This window comes from Thunnus maccoyii, chromosome 19 (genome assembly GCF_910596095.1).
Source record: "Thunnus maccoyii chromosome 19, fThuMac1.1, whole genome shotgun sequence".
Classification (NCBI taxonomy): domain Eukaryota; kingdom Metazoa; phylum Chordata; class Actinopteri; order Scombriformes; family Scombridae; genus Thunnus; species Thunnus maccoyii.
Window position 1 is genome coordinate 29735661 of NC_056551.1, and position 15482 is coordinate 29751142.

General features: G+C 42.8%; 2 protein-coding genes across 4 annotated transcripts; one reads left to right on the forward strand and one right to left on the reverse strand.

The window, feature by feature from the left end:
* Window positions 1-796: 796 nt before the first annotated feature.
* On the reverse strand, window positions 797-13359 carry ythdc1 (YTH domain containing 1). Of its 2 annotated transcripts, none has more exons than XM_042395475.1 (16): window positions 13132-13359; window positions 10535-10636; window positions 9786-10090; window positions 9253-9646; window positions 7304-7366; window positions 7033-7148; window positions 6805-6913; window positions 6541-6658; window positions 6079-6163; window positions 5830-5984; window positions 2822-2901; window positions 2363-2399; window positions 2177-2216; window positions 1999-2064; window positions 1701-1895; window positions 797-1503 (listed from the first exon to the last, which is right to left on the reverse strand). In XM_042395475.1, the coding sequence occupies exons 1-16, from the start codon at window positions 13157-13159 to the stop codon at window positions 1315-1317; spliced, it is 2082 nt and encodes a 693-aa protein (XP_042251409.1). In that variant the 5' UTR covers window positions 13160-13359; the 3' UTR covers window positions 797-1314. The 2 variants fall into 2 exon arrangements, with proteins under 2 accessions (XP_042251409.1, XP_042251410.1); XM_042395476.1 differs by having other exon boundaries at window positions 7033-7127; window positions 13132-13357.
* Window positions 2914-4489, forward strand: LOC121885752. 2 transcript variants are annotated; one of them, XM_042395478.1, is made up of 2 exons: window positions 2914-4163; window positions 4284-4489. In XM_042395478.1, the coding sequence occupies exons 1-2, from the start codon at window positions 3529-3531 to the stop codon at window positions 4348-4350; spliced, it is 702 nt and encodes a 233-aa protein (XP_042251412.1). In that variant the 5' UTR covers window positions 2914-3528; the 3' UTR covers window positions 4351-4489. The 2 variants fall into 2 exon arrangements, with proteins under 2 accessions (XP_042251412.1, XP_042251411.1); XM_042395477.1 differs by having other exon boundaries at window positions 2914-4156; window positions 4277-4489.
* Window positions 13360-15482: the final 2123 nt, after the last annotated feature.

A 15482-nucleotide genomic window follows, 5' to 3' on the forward strand; every position in this document is an offset into this window, starting at 1 on the left:
AGCAGTAATCTGATTACCTTCAACAGTAATCTGATTACCTTCAGCAGTAATCCAGTTACAGTAGTTTACATTAAACATCTCACTTAGACATAAATATGAAAATAACTGTGATATTTGTCATCATCACATCCCTGTAGCTATGGATTATGGGTAGTTTTCTGAGAAGATCGCCATCCTCTGAACATTCATATAACAGTAACTGAAAACAAAAGGGGCTCATGTCATTTTGACACCCCCAGTAAAAATGTGTCAAAATGAAAAAAAGAACACAGCTGATTGGTTACAATCTGCACAAAGAAAAACACAAAGTCTGTCAGGTTTCAGGCTTTTATTTTGTACAAAAAAAGACACAAGCTCCGCCCCCTCTGTTCACTTCCTCCAGACTCTCAGAAACAGGACACAAAACTGAACATAAAACAGTTTAACCTGCTGCTGATCAATAAAAGTGATCGGACAGTCTGGTCACCATGGTAACAACTGACCAGAGTGAGGGGAAAAAACCCCCAAAATTTGACTTCAAAAACCAATCAGGAGGCAGATTTCTGTCATCAGCAGCAGGAGGCGGATCTTTATGTTCACACAGTTTGTGGTTAAATTTATTTCAATATTTTTTTTTTACAGTACAGTCGCTGTTCAGGAAGTGAATACAAACTAAATCTGTAAACAAAAATAAATAAATGAACAAATGGACGCAGGACGAGATTTAACAGTTTAACATTTTTGAAAATAAACTAAAATAATGTTAAAAAAGAAGAAAATAAACATGAGGAGGAAGTGAAGAGGAAAAACTGTCCAACATTTCACAGTAAAAAAAAAAAAGTGATGATTGAAGAAATATTCTTTTAAAAAAGATTAAAGTTTTTTTCTGTTTATCATCCTGCGACCCCTCAGAGGGTCTCCACCCCCATATTGGGAACCACTCAACTAAAATACTGACAAACATGTTTCCTGTTGTTCAAACTGAAGCTCTGCAGAGAGGATTCTGGGAAAAGAACAGGGAATTATGGGAAATAAAGTAAAAATAAAAGTCCATAGGTTTGTGGTGAATTACACTATAAAAAATGTTGTTTAAACATGTGAAGTGACATGTATGATGGAGCCGTGTGACAGGCGTGTTCCTGCGTTGTGATGTCACTTGTTTTGTTTTATTCACATTGAAACTGATGATGCGGCTGATGATGTCATTATGTAGCTCGTTTTATTCATAATTTTCAACGGAAAACAGGAAACCAGCCAAAACCATCCCTCACTGCCAAAATAAAAGCCACTACAGCCGCAGCTGTCATCTGCCTGGCAGGATATGACATCACCACATCACCGGCGGTACCGCCCCCTCTCCTTGTCCCTCTCTCTGTCTCGGTCTCGGTCTCTTGCTCTCTCTCGCTCTCTCTCACGGCGTGGTCCACCACGCTCACGCTCACGCTGCCGCTCACGCTCACGCCGGCTGCTCACGACTGCCTGCGTCCGCCTCAGGAAGTCGTCCACACGCATGTCGTAGTCATGCTGCGTGAGGAGGACACAAATAAAACATTCATTGCCTGATTAATTATGTCTCTAAACATCATGATATAAAGATGATTGTGTACTGTCATCACGTTTACACTGTAAGAAGAGTCAGACTGAATAAACTACATATGTGGCGTCCTGATGGGTTGTTGGTTTGTTAAAGTCACAGTAGAAAGTAAAACCTGATGACTCACTGGACTAGAGGCGAAGGCGCGGTGTGGTGGCGCCGCTCTCTGTTTGTCTCTAAAGCGAGGGGGCGGAGCCTCGTGTGGCGGCAGGGGGGGGTGGTGGTGGTGGTGGTAGGCCTGATGAGGGGGGGGAGGGGGGTGGCTGTGATGGTAATAGGGGGGGTGGTGGGGGGGAGGCTGCTCCACGCCGGGGTACGCCGCCTGATGACACGTACATTACATCATCACACAGCAACAAGATCAATAGTGTGAGAACATTAATAACCCGATAAATCATTTAACATTATCAATAAAACAGTCATACCAGAGTCTGCCAGGGAGCCGGAGGGCCGACGCTGTGATGATAATCCCTCATGTAGTCATTATAAGACTGAGAGGAAGCAGAATCACACATCAACACCCGACACATCTGTCAGCTCACAGCTTTTAAAGGACAGGAAACTAAGCTAACGTGCTAACATGCTAACATGCCTGAAACTCACCCCGTTGAGGAAAACGTCTCGTCTCACGCTGGAGAATCGCCTGAAAACAAAATAAAAGCTGAAATGAAATGACTTTAAGTAAAAAGTTTCATAATCTTATTCTCACGTCTTTCACATTATTTTCAGAAAACCTCCAACTACATGTTTTACTGGTGATGTAATGATGCTGGAGCTCAGCTGTCTCACCTGTCCACCGGCTGGTTACGAAGATCCTGGATGAACCCTGAAAATAAAATACATCATTCAGTTAAATGTGTTTTCCTGTCAGCAAACATCCAAAGGAAAAATGAATATGATCAACAGTTAGCAGTTAGTTTACACTCTTAAAAACCAAAAACACAAAATCTCAGCAAGAAAAGTTTAGTTTTTCAACTACATTGAAAAAACATTTCAACAAAATAAATAGTTTAAAAACAAAGATCATAAATCACTGAAAAAGCAACAAAATAATACATTCAAACTAAATATGGGAAATATCCAGATTTCAGAAAATAAATAAACTATTAATTTTTAAACCTCAAAACTCAAAATTAAGATTTTAACTGAAAGGCTCTTAAACATTTTAAAGAATAAGTCTGTTGCTCAACAGAAACACAGACTTCAAATATTTCAATAAACCGTAGTTTTAGTTTTCAGATTAACGACCTGCTCGCTGGTTGAAGTCAGGTGGACAGTCTGCTCGTGGTCGCTTCCTGCCGTGGAGGTCGTACTCTTCGGGACGACGCCTACGCAGACAAGTCGACACGCAAATACACACACATGAATACACACACAAACTGACACACACGCACGCACGCACACACAAGCGTTAACATACACACACACACACACCCCTCAAAAGTCAGGTGAAATTTAAGACGGCAGGTAAAAAAAGTTTCAGAACGTAAACAAAAAGTTTTAAATGTGTAAAAAATGCTTTTACTCTTTAAATCTGAAATTCTGTAAGTGACGGTTCATGAAGGAGTCAACCAGGTGAGACGTGTGGTCTACTAGAGGTCCTGTAGTCTACCCAGTGAATCCTACCGGTCCTGTGGTCTACCCAGTGAATCCTACCGGTACTGTGGTCTACCCAGTGAATCCTACCGGTCCTGTAGTCTACCCAGTGAATCCTACCGGTCCTGTGGTCTACCCAGTGAATCCTACCGGTACTGTAGTCTATCCAGTGAATCCTACCGGTCCTGTAGTCTACAAAGTAAATCTTACCGGTCCTGTAGTCTACCCAGTGAGACCTACCGGTCCTGTGGTCTACCCAGTGAATCTTACCGGTCCTGTAGTCTACCCAGTGAATCCTACCAGTCCTATGATCTACCCAGTGTATCCTACCGGTCCTGTAGTCTACCCAGTGTATCCTGATGGGTTCTACAGTCTACCCAGTGTATCCTACCGGTCCTGTAGTTTCCCCAGTGTATCCTACTGGTTCTACAGTCTACCCAGTGTATCCTACTGGTCCTGTAGTCTACCCAGTGTATCCTACTGGTTCTACAGTCTACCCAGTGTATCCTGATGGGTTCTACAGTCTACCCAGTGTATCCTACCTGTCCTGTATTTTCCCCAGTGTATCCTACTGGTTCTACAGTCTATCCATTGTATCCTACTGGTTCTACAGTATACCCAGTGTATCCTACCGATTCTACAGTCTACCCAGTGAATCCTACCGGTCCTGTAGTTTACTCAGTGTATCCTACTGGTTCTACAGTCTACCCAGTGTATCCCACCGGTTCTACAGTCTACCCAGTGAATCCTACCGGTCCTGTAGTTTACTCAGTGTATCCTACTGGTTCTACAGTCTACCCAGTGTATCCTACCGGTCCTGTAGTTTACTCAGTGCATCCTACTGGTTCTACAGTCTACCCAGTGTATCCTACTGGCTCTACAGTCTACCCAGTGTATCCTACTGGCTCTACAGTCTACCCAGTGTATCCTACCGGTTCCACAGTCTACCCAGTGTATCCTACCGGTTCCACAGTCTACCCAGTGTATCTTACTGGTTCTGCAATTTACCCAGTGTATCCTACTGGTTCTACAGTCTACCCAGTGTATCCTACCTGTTCCACAGTCTACCCAGTGTATCCTACCTGTTCCACAGTCTACCCAGTGTATCTTACTGGTTCTGCAGTTTACCCAGTGTATCCTACTGGTCCTGCAGTCTACCCAGTGTTTGTGTTTCTGGTTGATCTTTTCACTAAATGTTCTAACATTAGTTTACAGTTTCAAGGTTCAAAGGCCAAAATCAAAAACACCATTTTGTCCAAATTTGCTTCACACACACAACAACAATAAAAACAAAGAAAGAAGAAGCCTCCGAAAGGGACAACATACCGCTTCTGTTGTATATGTGGGAGGGGCTGTTTGTTTGTCAACAACACTTTTGATTATAAAAACAGTTTTTCTCCACACCAAAGTCCATGTTAAAGGCTTTTTAAATAAACCCTCTTATTTTGAAAGGGTGGAGGGGGTGATGATGATGATGATGATGGTGCAGTCCTGTCAAGTAATACACAAAGCCCCGCCCCCTCTTAGACCAGCCCCGCTCCGTCCATTGGATTCTCTTTCTGTCCCCCCCTCCTCTCCTCCACACTCACACTTCTATTTTCAGTTCATAAAAGAGCGAAACACACACACACAAACAGATAAACAGTTTGTTGTCAACAACGAGCTCAGTCCTGATTCAGTGTGTGTGTGTGTCTGTACTGGGTACTGGATGGAGGAGGGGGAGTTACATAACTGTTCTTTCATGGAGGTGGGGGGAGTCATCATATTATCAGTCCAAGAGGATTTTGTGTTTTAAATAGAGTCCATCTTTTCCTTTATGCATTTCTGTAATTTTACCTTAATTGAAAAAGTGAAGAAGCCCAGCCCCCTCAGACACATCACACCCTCTCATTGGATACAGTCCAGAGGCCACGCCCCCTGCTCGACCAACCTGCACCACCTTCTCAAAAACCAGAAACAGTCCGCTGGAAGCTCAGACAGTCCCTCACTTTCTCTCTCTCTCTGGTTTAGTTCTACCTCACTCGCCCCTCCCTCACCCCCCCTCCTCCATCAGTCCAGCCAGTGACGCTCGTCCTTTCTGCTTTTATTCTGAAAGGGTCAGCCACAGTCCTGCTAAAAGCCAAACATTTTGATTTTTTTAACTTCCGATGTACGAAACTCCTGCAAAGAAAAAAAGAGCTTCAAAGGAGAAATTTAGCAACAACAAAATTTAGAAATTTAAAAAAAAAATATCTCTGCGAGCAGCTAGAAGTTCAAAACAAAAATATATTAAAATAATAAATCAAAATAAAATGAGAAAAATCTACCTAATAAAACATGTTTAATGTGCACCTTGTTTAACGTAAACTTAATTTAAAAAATTAGAATTTTATTTATAATGAATCTTAGACTTCGTGACGTGAAATGAGCACCGCCTCGTCAAGGGTTTTAATTTCCTGCCTCACTCAAGACTTCAACCGAAGACGTCAGACGCAGAGCAAGGCGTCACTCTGGTGGAAAACTCCAGACTGGAAAAACAACAACAACCACCAGAGAACCAGCAATGCTAGCCACCGGCTAAAGGCAGCGGCCGTCTCCGTCGTCCAACAGCAGGTGGCGCCGTGGTTGCAGCAGGAGAAGAAGAACAGGAAGCGGGAGGAGGAGCTTGGTGATTGGCTAACCTTCCCGGTTCACGCTGTGGCGGTCGGCCTCGAGGCCGCGGCTCCGACGGCGTCCGGCGCTTGTGACGAACACGGCGAGCCACCTGGTGAACATCCACACTCTCGTCCAATGGGAACAGGGCACAGAGCTGAGCGCCGACGTCCGGCTGGATCTCCTAAAAGAGATTTACCGAGTTTCAAAAAAAAAATTAACATTTCATGTCACGCAGAAACAAAGATGAAAACAGAAGCAGAAGAAATAAAACCGACCTGTCCGTCTCGTCCGATCTTAACGGGCTTGTGTTCGTTCCAGGGGTTGGACAGGTGAGCCGTCTTCGTGAAAGGAAGCTCCCGCCTGTAAACAATAAAAATTAAATATTTGTGAAGACGCAAGCAGGAATGAAAAAAGTCACAAACAATAAACAAAAATAAGAGAACATCTTAAATTACTAATCAAAACATTTCCCACATTATGAGAAAACTAAATCTGTTTGGGTCTGAGGCGAGCGGCCCGACGAGGAGCCATTCAACATTCCTGATAGATCGGCCAATAAGAACATAGCAACCTCCCCCCAGAACATGGAAACCAGGACCCCTCCTGGAGCCAGGCCTGGTGGGGACCCCACAGTACCCCAATGAAACACAACTGTGGGGGTCACCGCCACGTGGAGTCTCTACTGGGAGGAGTGTTTCCAGCAAGGTGTGTAGATGTGTACACATTTTGTCGTTTACCTGCAGAGCCAGTCGATCTTAAAGACTCCACCCAGCATCTTTGCGTTCATGCCAGCAGGAAGAACCCAGTGGATCGGAGAGCCGCCGTGATGAGACTCTGATGCCAAACGAGCAAAACCTAAAGATAACAAGACAAAGAAAGTCAGTGAATCCAAAACCTCAAAATATGTCAAGAACCACTGAAGAACAAGACGGACTACAGCAGAAAAATATATCATTTCATGATGTTGTCAATGAAGTAAAGGATCATTTCTCTTTTTTAACCTTGGAATTTGCCGCTCTCCCTCACAGAGAAGACGAGTACGACACTCCGAGCTGAACGGAAAGCTGCATTAAGCTTCTTCTCATTCACCGGCAGCGTCGACCATACACCCTGGATATTATAAAAATATCATGACATTTTTATTTAAAATGAACAGTCTGACAAGGTTCCTTTTTTGAAGAAACATTTAAACAATTGAGACTACAAACAACATGTTAGCATTAGCGTACCTTAGCTTTAGCAAGGGAGACATTCTCGTGGTTGTTGCTCTTGATGAGGAAGAAGCGAGCATCTCGTAGGATGTAACGCAGCTTACTGGTTGGATCTGAAACAACACAGGGAGAAGCTGTAATCTGATTACTTTATTGGATACTAATCTGATTACTTATCAAGTGTATTCTGATTGCTTTACAGTAAAATTAATGTTTCTCTGAGTTCCATCATAACATTTAGACGACTTTCAACTTCTGAATATCAACAATAACAATAAGAAAAACTTACTCTCCATGCCTTTGCGAACAGCTCGGACTGACGAGGACAGCTTCTCCCGTTTCTTCTCTGAACCTTTCAAAATAAAAGAACAGAATTATATTAAAGCTGCAAGCAGTGATCATCAGGCCCTCGCACCTTTGTGCATGTTGGGGCCCGCCGCAGTTGAAAGGCTTTTATTGCAGAGCAACACGACACAGCAATACATTTACCACAGGGCAACTGACATGGATATACATTTCCATGAATACTGGACATTGCATGTAGGAGATAACTATCACTTCCTGTGTTCACTGTGTGGCGCTAGAGAACACCCACTAATTATACGTCATGTTGCTTTATATCATGTGTCGATCACACCATGTAAATTTCATGTAAATCTGATGACGTCTGTCACATAAGGCCTACTTCCTGTTGTCAGTAGGTGGCGCTACGACTATGACTCAATATTAACATGTAGATGTGTTCAGGCTGCGACTCTTATCAAACACCAGTTTTGCCATATGTGCGAATTTCGTTTCATTCCAAGCCCCTAAAAAATGCTAGGGATCGACCGATTATCAGCCAGGCCGATTACCAATGCGATTATCCAATCGCAGATATGCTCTACTTTGGCTCTGATGCAGCAGCCGCTCTCTGTCTGTAGTCACCACTCTGTGGTCTCAAGCAATGTCCCGCCCACAGCACTATCTGATTGGCTACCCATCAGGAGTAATAGCCTATCAACACTGAAGGCTGTGCATGCTGCAGACTGGAGCAGCTCTGGGGAGCGAGCAGAGCTGTTTGGAGGTAAGACAGCAATAAGCCATAAAGTTTGTTAATCACACACGGAGACGTCAGACTGTACATATTCAGCTATAGTAATCATTAGTAATCAAGTAGCCTAGTTTTGAGTGACAGGTTTCCTGCTATCACATGTTAATATAACATTTAAACAGTAGAGGAATAAGCACTCAGATCCTTTACATCAGTAAAAGTATTGATACTTCATTACAAGTAAAAATATGGCATTTAAAATCCCACTTAAGTAAAAGTACAGAGGTATTACCAGTATTCAGTGCCAGAACCTGCTATCATTATTATTATTATCATTATTATCATTATTATTATCATTATTATCATTATTATTATTATCATTATCGTTATTATTATTATTATCATTATTATCATTATTATTATTATTATTATTATCATTATTATTATTATTATTATTATTATTATCATTATTATCATTATTATTATCATTATTATCATTATTATCATTATTATCATTATTATTATTATTATTATTATTATCATTATTATTATTGTTGTTATTCTGCTTCTCTGTTTCTCCCCCCTCCTTCAACCCAACCGGTCAAGCCAGATGGCGTCCACCTAGAGTCCTTGGTGCTGCTCATGGAGGAATGTTGGGTCTCTGTAGATTACAGAGTTTGGGTTCAGGTTCTAGACCTGCTCGATGTGGAAAGCGTCCTGAGATAAGGGTTCGGGTTCGGGTTCAGGTTCTAGACCTGCTCTATGTGAAAGAGTCCTGAGATAAGGGTTCAGGTTAGGGTTCAGGTTCTAGACCTGCTCTATGTGAAAGAGTCCTGAGATAAGGGTTCAGGTTAGGGTTCAGGTTCTAGACCTGCTCTATGTGAAAGAGTCCTGAGATAAGGGTTCAGGTTAGGGTTCAGGTTCTAGACCTGCTCTATGTGAAAGAGTCCTGAGATAAGGGTTTGGGTTCAGGTTCTAGACCTGCTCTATGTGGAAAGCGTCCTGAGATAAGGGTTAGGGTTAGGGTTCGGGTTCTAGACCTGCTCTATGTGAAAGAGTCCTGAGATAAGGGTTCGGGTTCGGGTTCAGGTTCTAGACCTGCTCTATGTGAAAGAGTCCTGAGATAAGGGTTAGGGCTCGAGAGAGATCGCAGTTATGCATTTGTTACACTACAGCAGACTTGTAGTTGTTGTTGTCATGGTTACCTGAGGCCTCAGAGGCGGAGCCTGAGCGAGCTGACTCGCCGTCGTCAGAGAAACTGACGGAGGAGGCAGAGCGTGAGTCGCCGGCCTCGCTGCGAGTATCATAGTCGTTCCCCTCACCGCCACGACGTTCATACTCTTCCTCTTCCTCCTCTTCCTCCTCATCCTCCTTCTCTCCCTCCTCCTCCTCCTCTTCCTCCTCCTCCTCCTCCATGCCCTCCTCTTCTTCCTCCTCCTCCTCTTCCTCCTGATCTTCTTCTTCCTCTACATGAGAGGGAGCAGGGGAGGAGCTTCCTGACCCCTGCTCTGAGCCATACTCTGCTGCCGCCTCCTCCTCTGATTGGTTGTCATCCTCGTGGGGGGAGGGGCTTGCCCGCCGCTCGTCACGCCGCAGCTTCTGTAGACAAACAAAGGAAGATGACTGACTGTCAAACGTAACCCTGATCAGCTGGTATGAAGTGGTGTCCTGTAAGAGGTCAGAGTGGTACTTCTACGACCGTACGTGTACTGTAAGTAGTAAGAAGTAGTATCACTACCTGGCTCAGACCCTCCAGGCCTCTCTGGGACTCTCGCCTCCGTGCGTCCTCTCCTCCACGACTCCTGGTCGCCTCTCGGGCCACTCGCCGGCCCTTTCGCTCCTCGTAGTATTCATGTCGGTAGCCGGTGGCAGCGTGGCGGCCACGGGGGCTGGATGCCACCTTCTTTGAAGAGGAGGAGGAGGGCAGAGGTGCACCAGGACCTCTCTTATTGGTGGACGATGACCTGGAGGGGGTGTGGCTGGAGGAAGGGCGGAGCCTCTTCAGATCCTGGCTGTCAGAACGCTCGCTCTTCCTCTTTGTTCCTGACAGAAACACAAAGGTTCAGATCTGACACGAATACAGCCGCAAGTATTTATCAGCAGTAGTATTATCAGTACTATTCTAACAGGTAGAATCAGTAGTAGTATTTTAAGCAGTATCAGTAGTATTATCAGTAGTATTCTAACAGGTAGAATCAGTAGTAGTATTTTAAGCAGTATCAGTAGTATTATCAGTACTATTCTAACAGGTAGAATCAGTAGTAGTATTTTAAGCAGTATCAGTAGTATTATCAGTAGTATTCTAACAGGTAGAATCAGTAGTAGTATTTTAAGCAGTATCAGTAGTATTATCAGTACTATTCTAACAGGTAGAATCAGTAGTAGTATTTTAAGCAGTATCAGTAGTATTATCAGTAGTATTCTAACAGGTAGAATCAGTAGTAGTATTTTAAGCAGTATCAGTAGTATTATCAGTAGTACAGCTACCTTTCTTGTCGCTGACGTGTCGCTCCGTCTCAGGATTGTAAAGCTCGTCGTCCTGATCCGGAGCTTCAGTCAGAATATCTTCCAGAACGTTCAGCTCTCCGTCTGAAACAACACAATCAGTTTTATTTAAAACTCGTATGCGAGACTAATCAATTAAGTCAGATTCAGATTAAACTTGACTTGTTTTGACTTCAGCACCAGTAACCAGTAACCAGTAACCAGTAAGTAAAAAGTGTGGCAGCCCAGAATCTTGGTGTTGAGTTTGATCCAGCAGCTGCTTTGATAAACACATTCAAGAAATCAACAAGTCTTCCTTTTTTTCCATTTATGTAATGTGACCAAGGGGCCTCTGCCCCCCCCGATTCTTTTTGTTGCAAATCACTGTATCCCCTCAAATGCCCCTAAATTACAGCACTTGTGGTGAAAAGTCGCAGGAGGTTTTCTGTGCTTCTCGTTGGTGTTCATGTCAACAGCAACAGTGAAAAGCGGCGGTGAGCTCGGAGCCTTTATGTCCGTCCTGCAGGTCCCGAGTACTGCTGCTGCTGCCGCTGCTGCTGCCGCTGCTGCTGCTGCTGCTGCTGCTGCAGCCGCCGCTGCCGCAGCCCTGAACGGTTTGAGCTGAACTGCATATTTCTGCTTCTCAAAAGTGGTATTTTAATGAAAACTACAGAGAGCACAATAGCCTCAAATTGCACAGCTTTAATTAGCAGAGATGTGCACACACAGCTCTCCAACATCACAAACCAACTTCCACGTATTTTACTTCTGTACTTTTCTTGTATTTCTCATCTATAACATAATCTAGTGAAATGTCCAACGAAATAGGCTACAGCTATTGATGTGGCTCAGTTAGGTCTGAAACATGTTAAATTAATGTCTGAATCTTACAGTAATGTCGTCCAGGTGTCACTGAATGCACTGGCGACACAATAGGGAGAGACTTTTTGTCCCCATCTCTTCCAGGTGTTACGGTAATAAAGTGGTAACGTCTAAGGCAGGTATTAAAGTTATAGCCATAATATCTAATAATGTAATTCAAATTAAATCAAAGTCATCTGACATCCAATAGAAAGGGTTAGGGCAGTGTTGTGACAGGAAGGAACTGAGAAGCACTTTGGCCAAATCTACCAAGGAGAAACTAGACCCTTTTATTTTTTTTGACTGGATGTGTCACACACAGTGTTGAATATCTTTTCACAAATAATTTAAACTGCCAGGTTTTCAGACTAATGCTTAGAGCGTTATGAGACAAAGACATTTTATTGTACTACTGAAATAAGTAGCAGGTGCTTTTGGTGTGCACCTGTACTATACTATACACACTGTACTATATATATGTATGATCTTTCATTAATGAGTAACATGTTCATCTGTGTTTAATTAATAACTGCGTGCTTTTGTTGCCAGTTCAGTGATTGCAGCAGTGTGATCAGCTGTATGCGTGTAGTGAACACGTGTTTCTCTCGGAGGAGAAATATCTGGAGTCTGTTTGTGGTTGAAACAGCACTAAAAATAAAGAAAAAGAAGCTGCTATCATTCTGGTTCACCATCCTGCAGGAGTCCTGCCAGGTCTCCATGGTGACGCAGGTCACATGACTCAGGTCCTATTCTGTTCTGGTGGCACCTGGAAGCTGCTCTTCATCCTCCTCATCACATTCTTCATATATATTATAAATCCATCATAATGTTGTTATCCTGTTCTGTGCTGTATTCTGTAATTTGTCTTTCTTGTTCTGTTCACACATCTATTGAACATCTGTCCATCCTGCAGATGTTCCTCCTCTGTTGCTCTTCCTGAGCTTTCTAACTTTTCCCCCATTAAATGTTTTTTAGGGAGTTTTTCCTTATTGAAGTCGAGTGTCTGAAGACAGGATGTTGTATTGCTGTACAGACTGTAGAGGCTAATCTCTAATTCGTTACATATATACTTTTTAGTCATTAAAGAATCTGGGGTTAGGGTTAGAAACTGTCCCCAGAGAATGTGTGGAGGTTTGTATTGATAAGTGACTTTTGATTGATAGATAAATGGTTTCAGCTGTAGGATCTGAACCAAATATCTGTTGAGTCAAATCTCAAAGTAAATCCTCATATACAGACTGAAGAAACATACCGTTTTGTTAATGATACACTAGCATACATTTCATGAAATTTAAGTAAAATCATATCATGATATTAACAGAACAACAAAAGAGGAACTGAAGTGTTTAAATAGGTTTGGTTACAGAATATCAGATCTACAACAAATATGATGAATACCCTCTTTTCATGATTATGACGTATTCATTAATCAACCACATTCCGATTGGATCACGAGAGAACATCGATTAAAACAAACAGTATCTGGATATATCTGATTAAATATATAATGTGAGAACGAGGCCGCAGAAACAGCAGATTTATCTTGACCCGCAGATGCTAACAGTTAGCCGCAGATGCTAACAGACGCCATGATTAACAACATACAGCACAGTAACATGTGAACCGGTCGCCAGTCACTGACAGACAGTGATAACACATCGATAAACCGCTGATTATTGATCCGCAGCTGAACAAAGACAGCGAACATGCTAAAAAAAAGCAGCCCGCGTGGGCCTCACCTTTGTCCTCGCGCCGGTCGGCCGCCATCACAGCCGCTGCGGAGTCCTGCCTTTCGCGAAAGTGACGTCGTGGGTTAAACGGATTTCTAGTTAATTTAAAGACGAAATAATGAGAAATCCGGGCTGAAAGCAGCTGAAAAGGGCGAAATGGCGGACTGAGTCTGTTGTTGTAGCTCCGTCTTCTTCTTCTTCTGGTTGAGAAGCAGCTTACATGTGAACTATCGCCACCTGTCGGCGCCATGGATGTAATACCTGTCGATCCCACCGGTACATCGAAAGCCAAAAGGATCACATTTCGTCTCAATCTGAGTTTTGCAAACGCCGTTTTAATCGCAGCCAGATGTTTATAAACGGCCTGGTGGAATAATTAGGGCCCTATTGTATTTCGTGTGTTTGTTTCTTTCTTATTATTATGCTTTCTTTATTAATACGCCACTTCAACCCTAAATTTGACCCCCTAAACATGCTCAAAAACTCACCAAATTTGGCACGCACATCAGGTCTGGTGAAATATTTGATAAAATGTCAAAATTAACCTCCAAAGTGCCAAAATGTGCTCGAGAGCGCCACCTATGTATCTAAAATGGCCGCCACGGCCCGTAAGAATGTCGTAGAGAGATCGAACCAAAAGTCAATTATTCATCTCATCAAGACAAATCAAATCATATGCTGACACCCCTGACCTAAATCCAACAGGAAGTCCGCAGTTCACCCATGAATGTATGACTTTGTGCCAATTTTGGACCTTCAATAAACGCTATCTCCTCCTAGGGCGTTAATGGTATCGGCTTCAAACTTTAATACATGACTTATCACACTGTGCTGAACAAAAGTTATTAAAAACTTTGTAATAACTCAAACGGTTTAGATTTAGTAAGCCCTGAAAGTTGGAGTGCGACATTACACCTTACAATGTAAACCATGGGGAGGCAAATTCTGGGCATGGACTTTGTGCCAAACTGGGGCAGCTGGCATCTAAACTATAAGTCTGACCACTTTCAAACCTGTATCAATGGATTCGCGACGAAAATTCTTACAAAAAAATGTGATTTTAATGTAAGATTTGGCCAAAGTCATGGGATTTATGAGGATATTTCACAAGAAGAGTTCTCTGAAATCCTTCTGTCCAGCTGAGAGGGAGAGAGAGAGAATGGGAGGGGGGGGATGGGTGAAGTCAGACCTGTCAGCCCAGGTCTGAAAACATCTACATGCCTGTGACAGAAGCCCTTGGACTGCTCCACACTCCAGTTACTTAGTGTTTCTACACATCTGACAGCAGTGTTCAATCCTTACTTTTTTTTCAAGGAGTACATGTGCTCCTAAATGAAAAAAATTAGGAGCCCACATGTAACTTTAGGAGCACACTGAAAAATGTTCAAGTAACAGTTTCTTAAAGAAAACAATTCATTACATACATATTTACAATTTATCACATACATATTTAAACTCTTTGTGCGTGTGTGTGTGTGTGTGTGTGCATGCGTGTGTGCGTGTGTGTGCGTGTGTGTGTGTGCGTGCGTGCGTGTGTGTGTGTGTGTGTGTGCGTGCGTGTGTGTGTGTATGTAATTCAAAATTTATGTTGTTTTTAGGGGTGCTCGAATATGGCAAAAATCATAATCACAATTATTTTTGTTCAATATTGAAATCATGATTATTTAACATGGTCACTTTTTGACTGTCATTTTTGCCATTTGCTGATGGTGATATATGCACATATTTTTTCCCACTTGGCTGAGGAGACTATTACACATGCAATCATATATTGTACTAATGATCAAGAAAGACTGTAGGCTATATGAGGGAAGAACTCAGGAAGACTGGAGTTCTGGAGCTCAGCATTAAAACTTTAATGGACCTGCCATGAGAGTGGAACAGCAGTTTTTTTTTTAGTTTATTAGACAGACACACTGTAAAAAACTTACTGTGAAATTCACAGTAATTAACTGGCAGCCATTGACAAGTAACTTACTGTAAAAAAAATTGGTAATTTACTGTAATTTTGTTTACAGGCCTCCTCTGCCTCTTTGAAATGCGTCATAATGACCAGCATTGCTGCAAGACCATCAGTGCCCTCTCGGTCCTCCTTCAAGGCCTCTTTCAGAACAGCTCTAACTTCCTTACTCCACTTCATCAGCTGACCTCTGAAGAACTCCAGGAGCCTCTTCCCCTTTTTGTCCAAGTCTTCACTCTGTCTGGAGTAAAATTCAACACCAGTGAGGGTGGTGAAGTGGGAGAGTAAGAACTTCCAAGACAGGAGAAATGGCCACTGCTCACTTATGTCCAGAATGCTGGGGGGTGGGTCTGCATTTATGTCCTTGTATATGTGTCATTAGCTCCTTTACTCTCCCTCT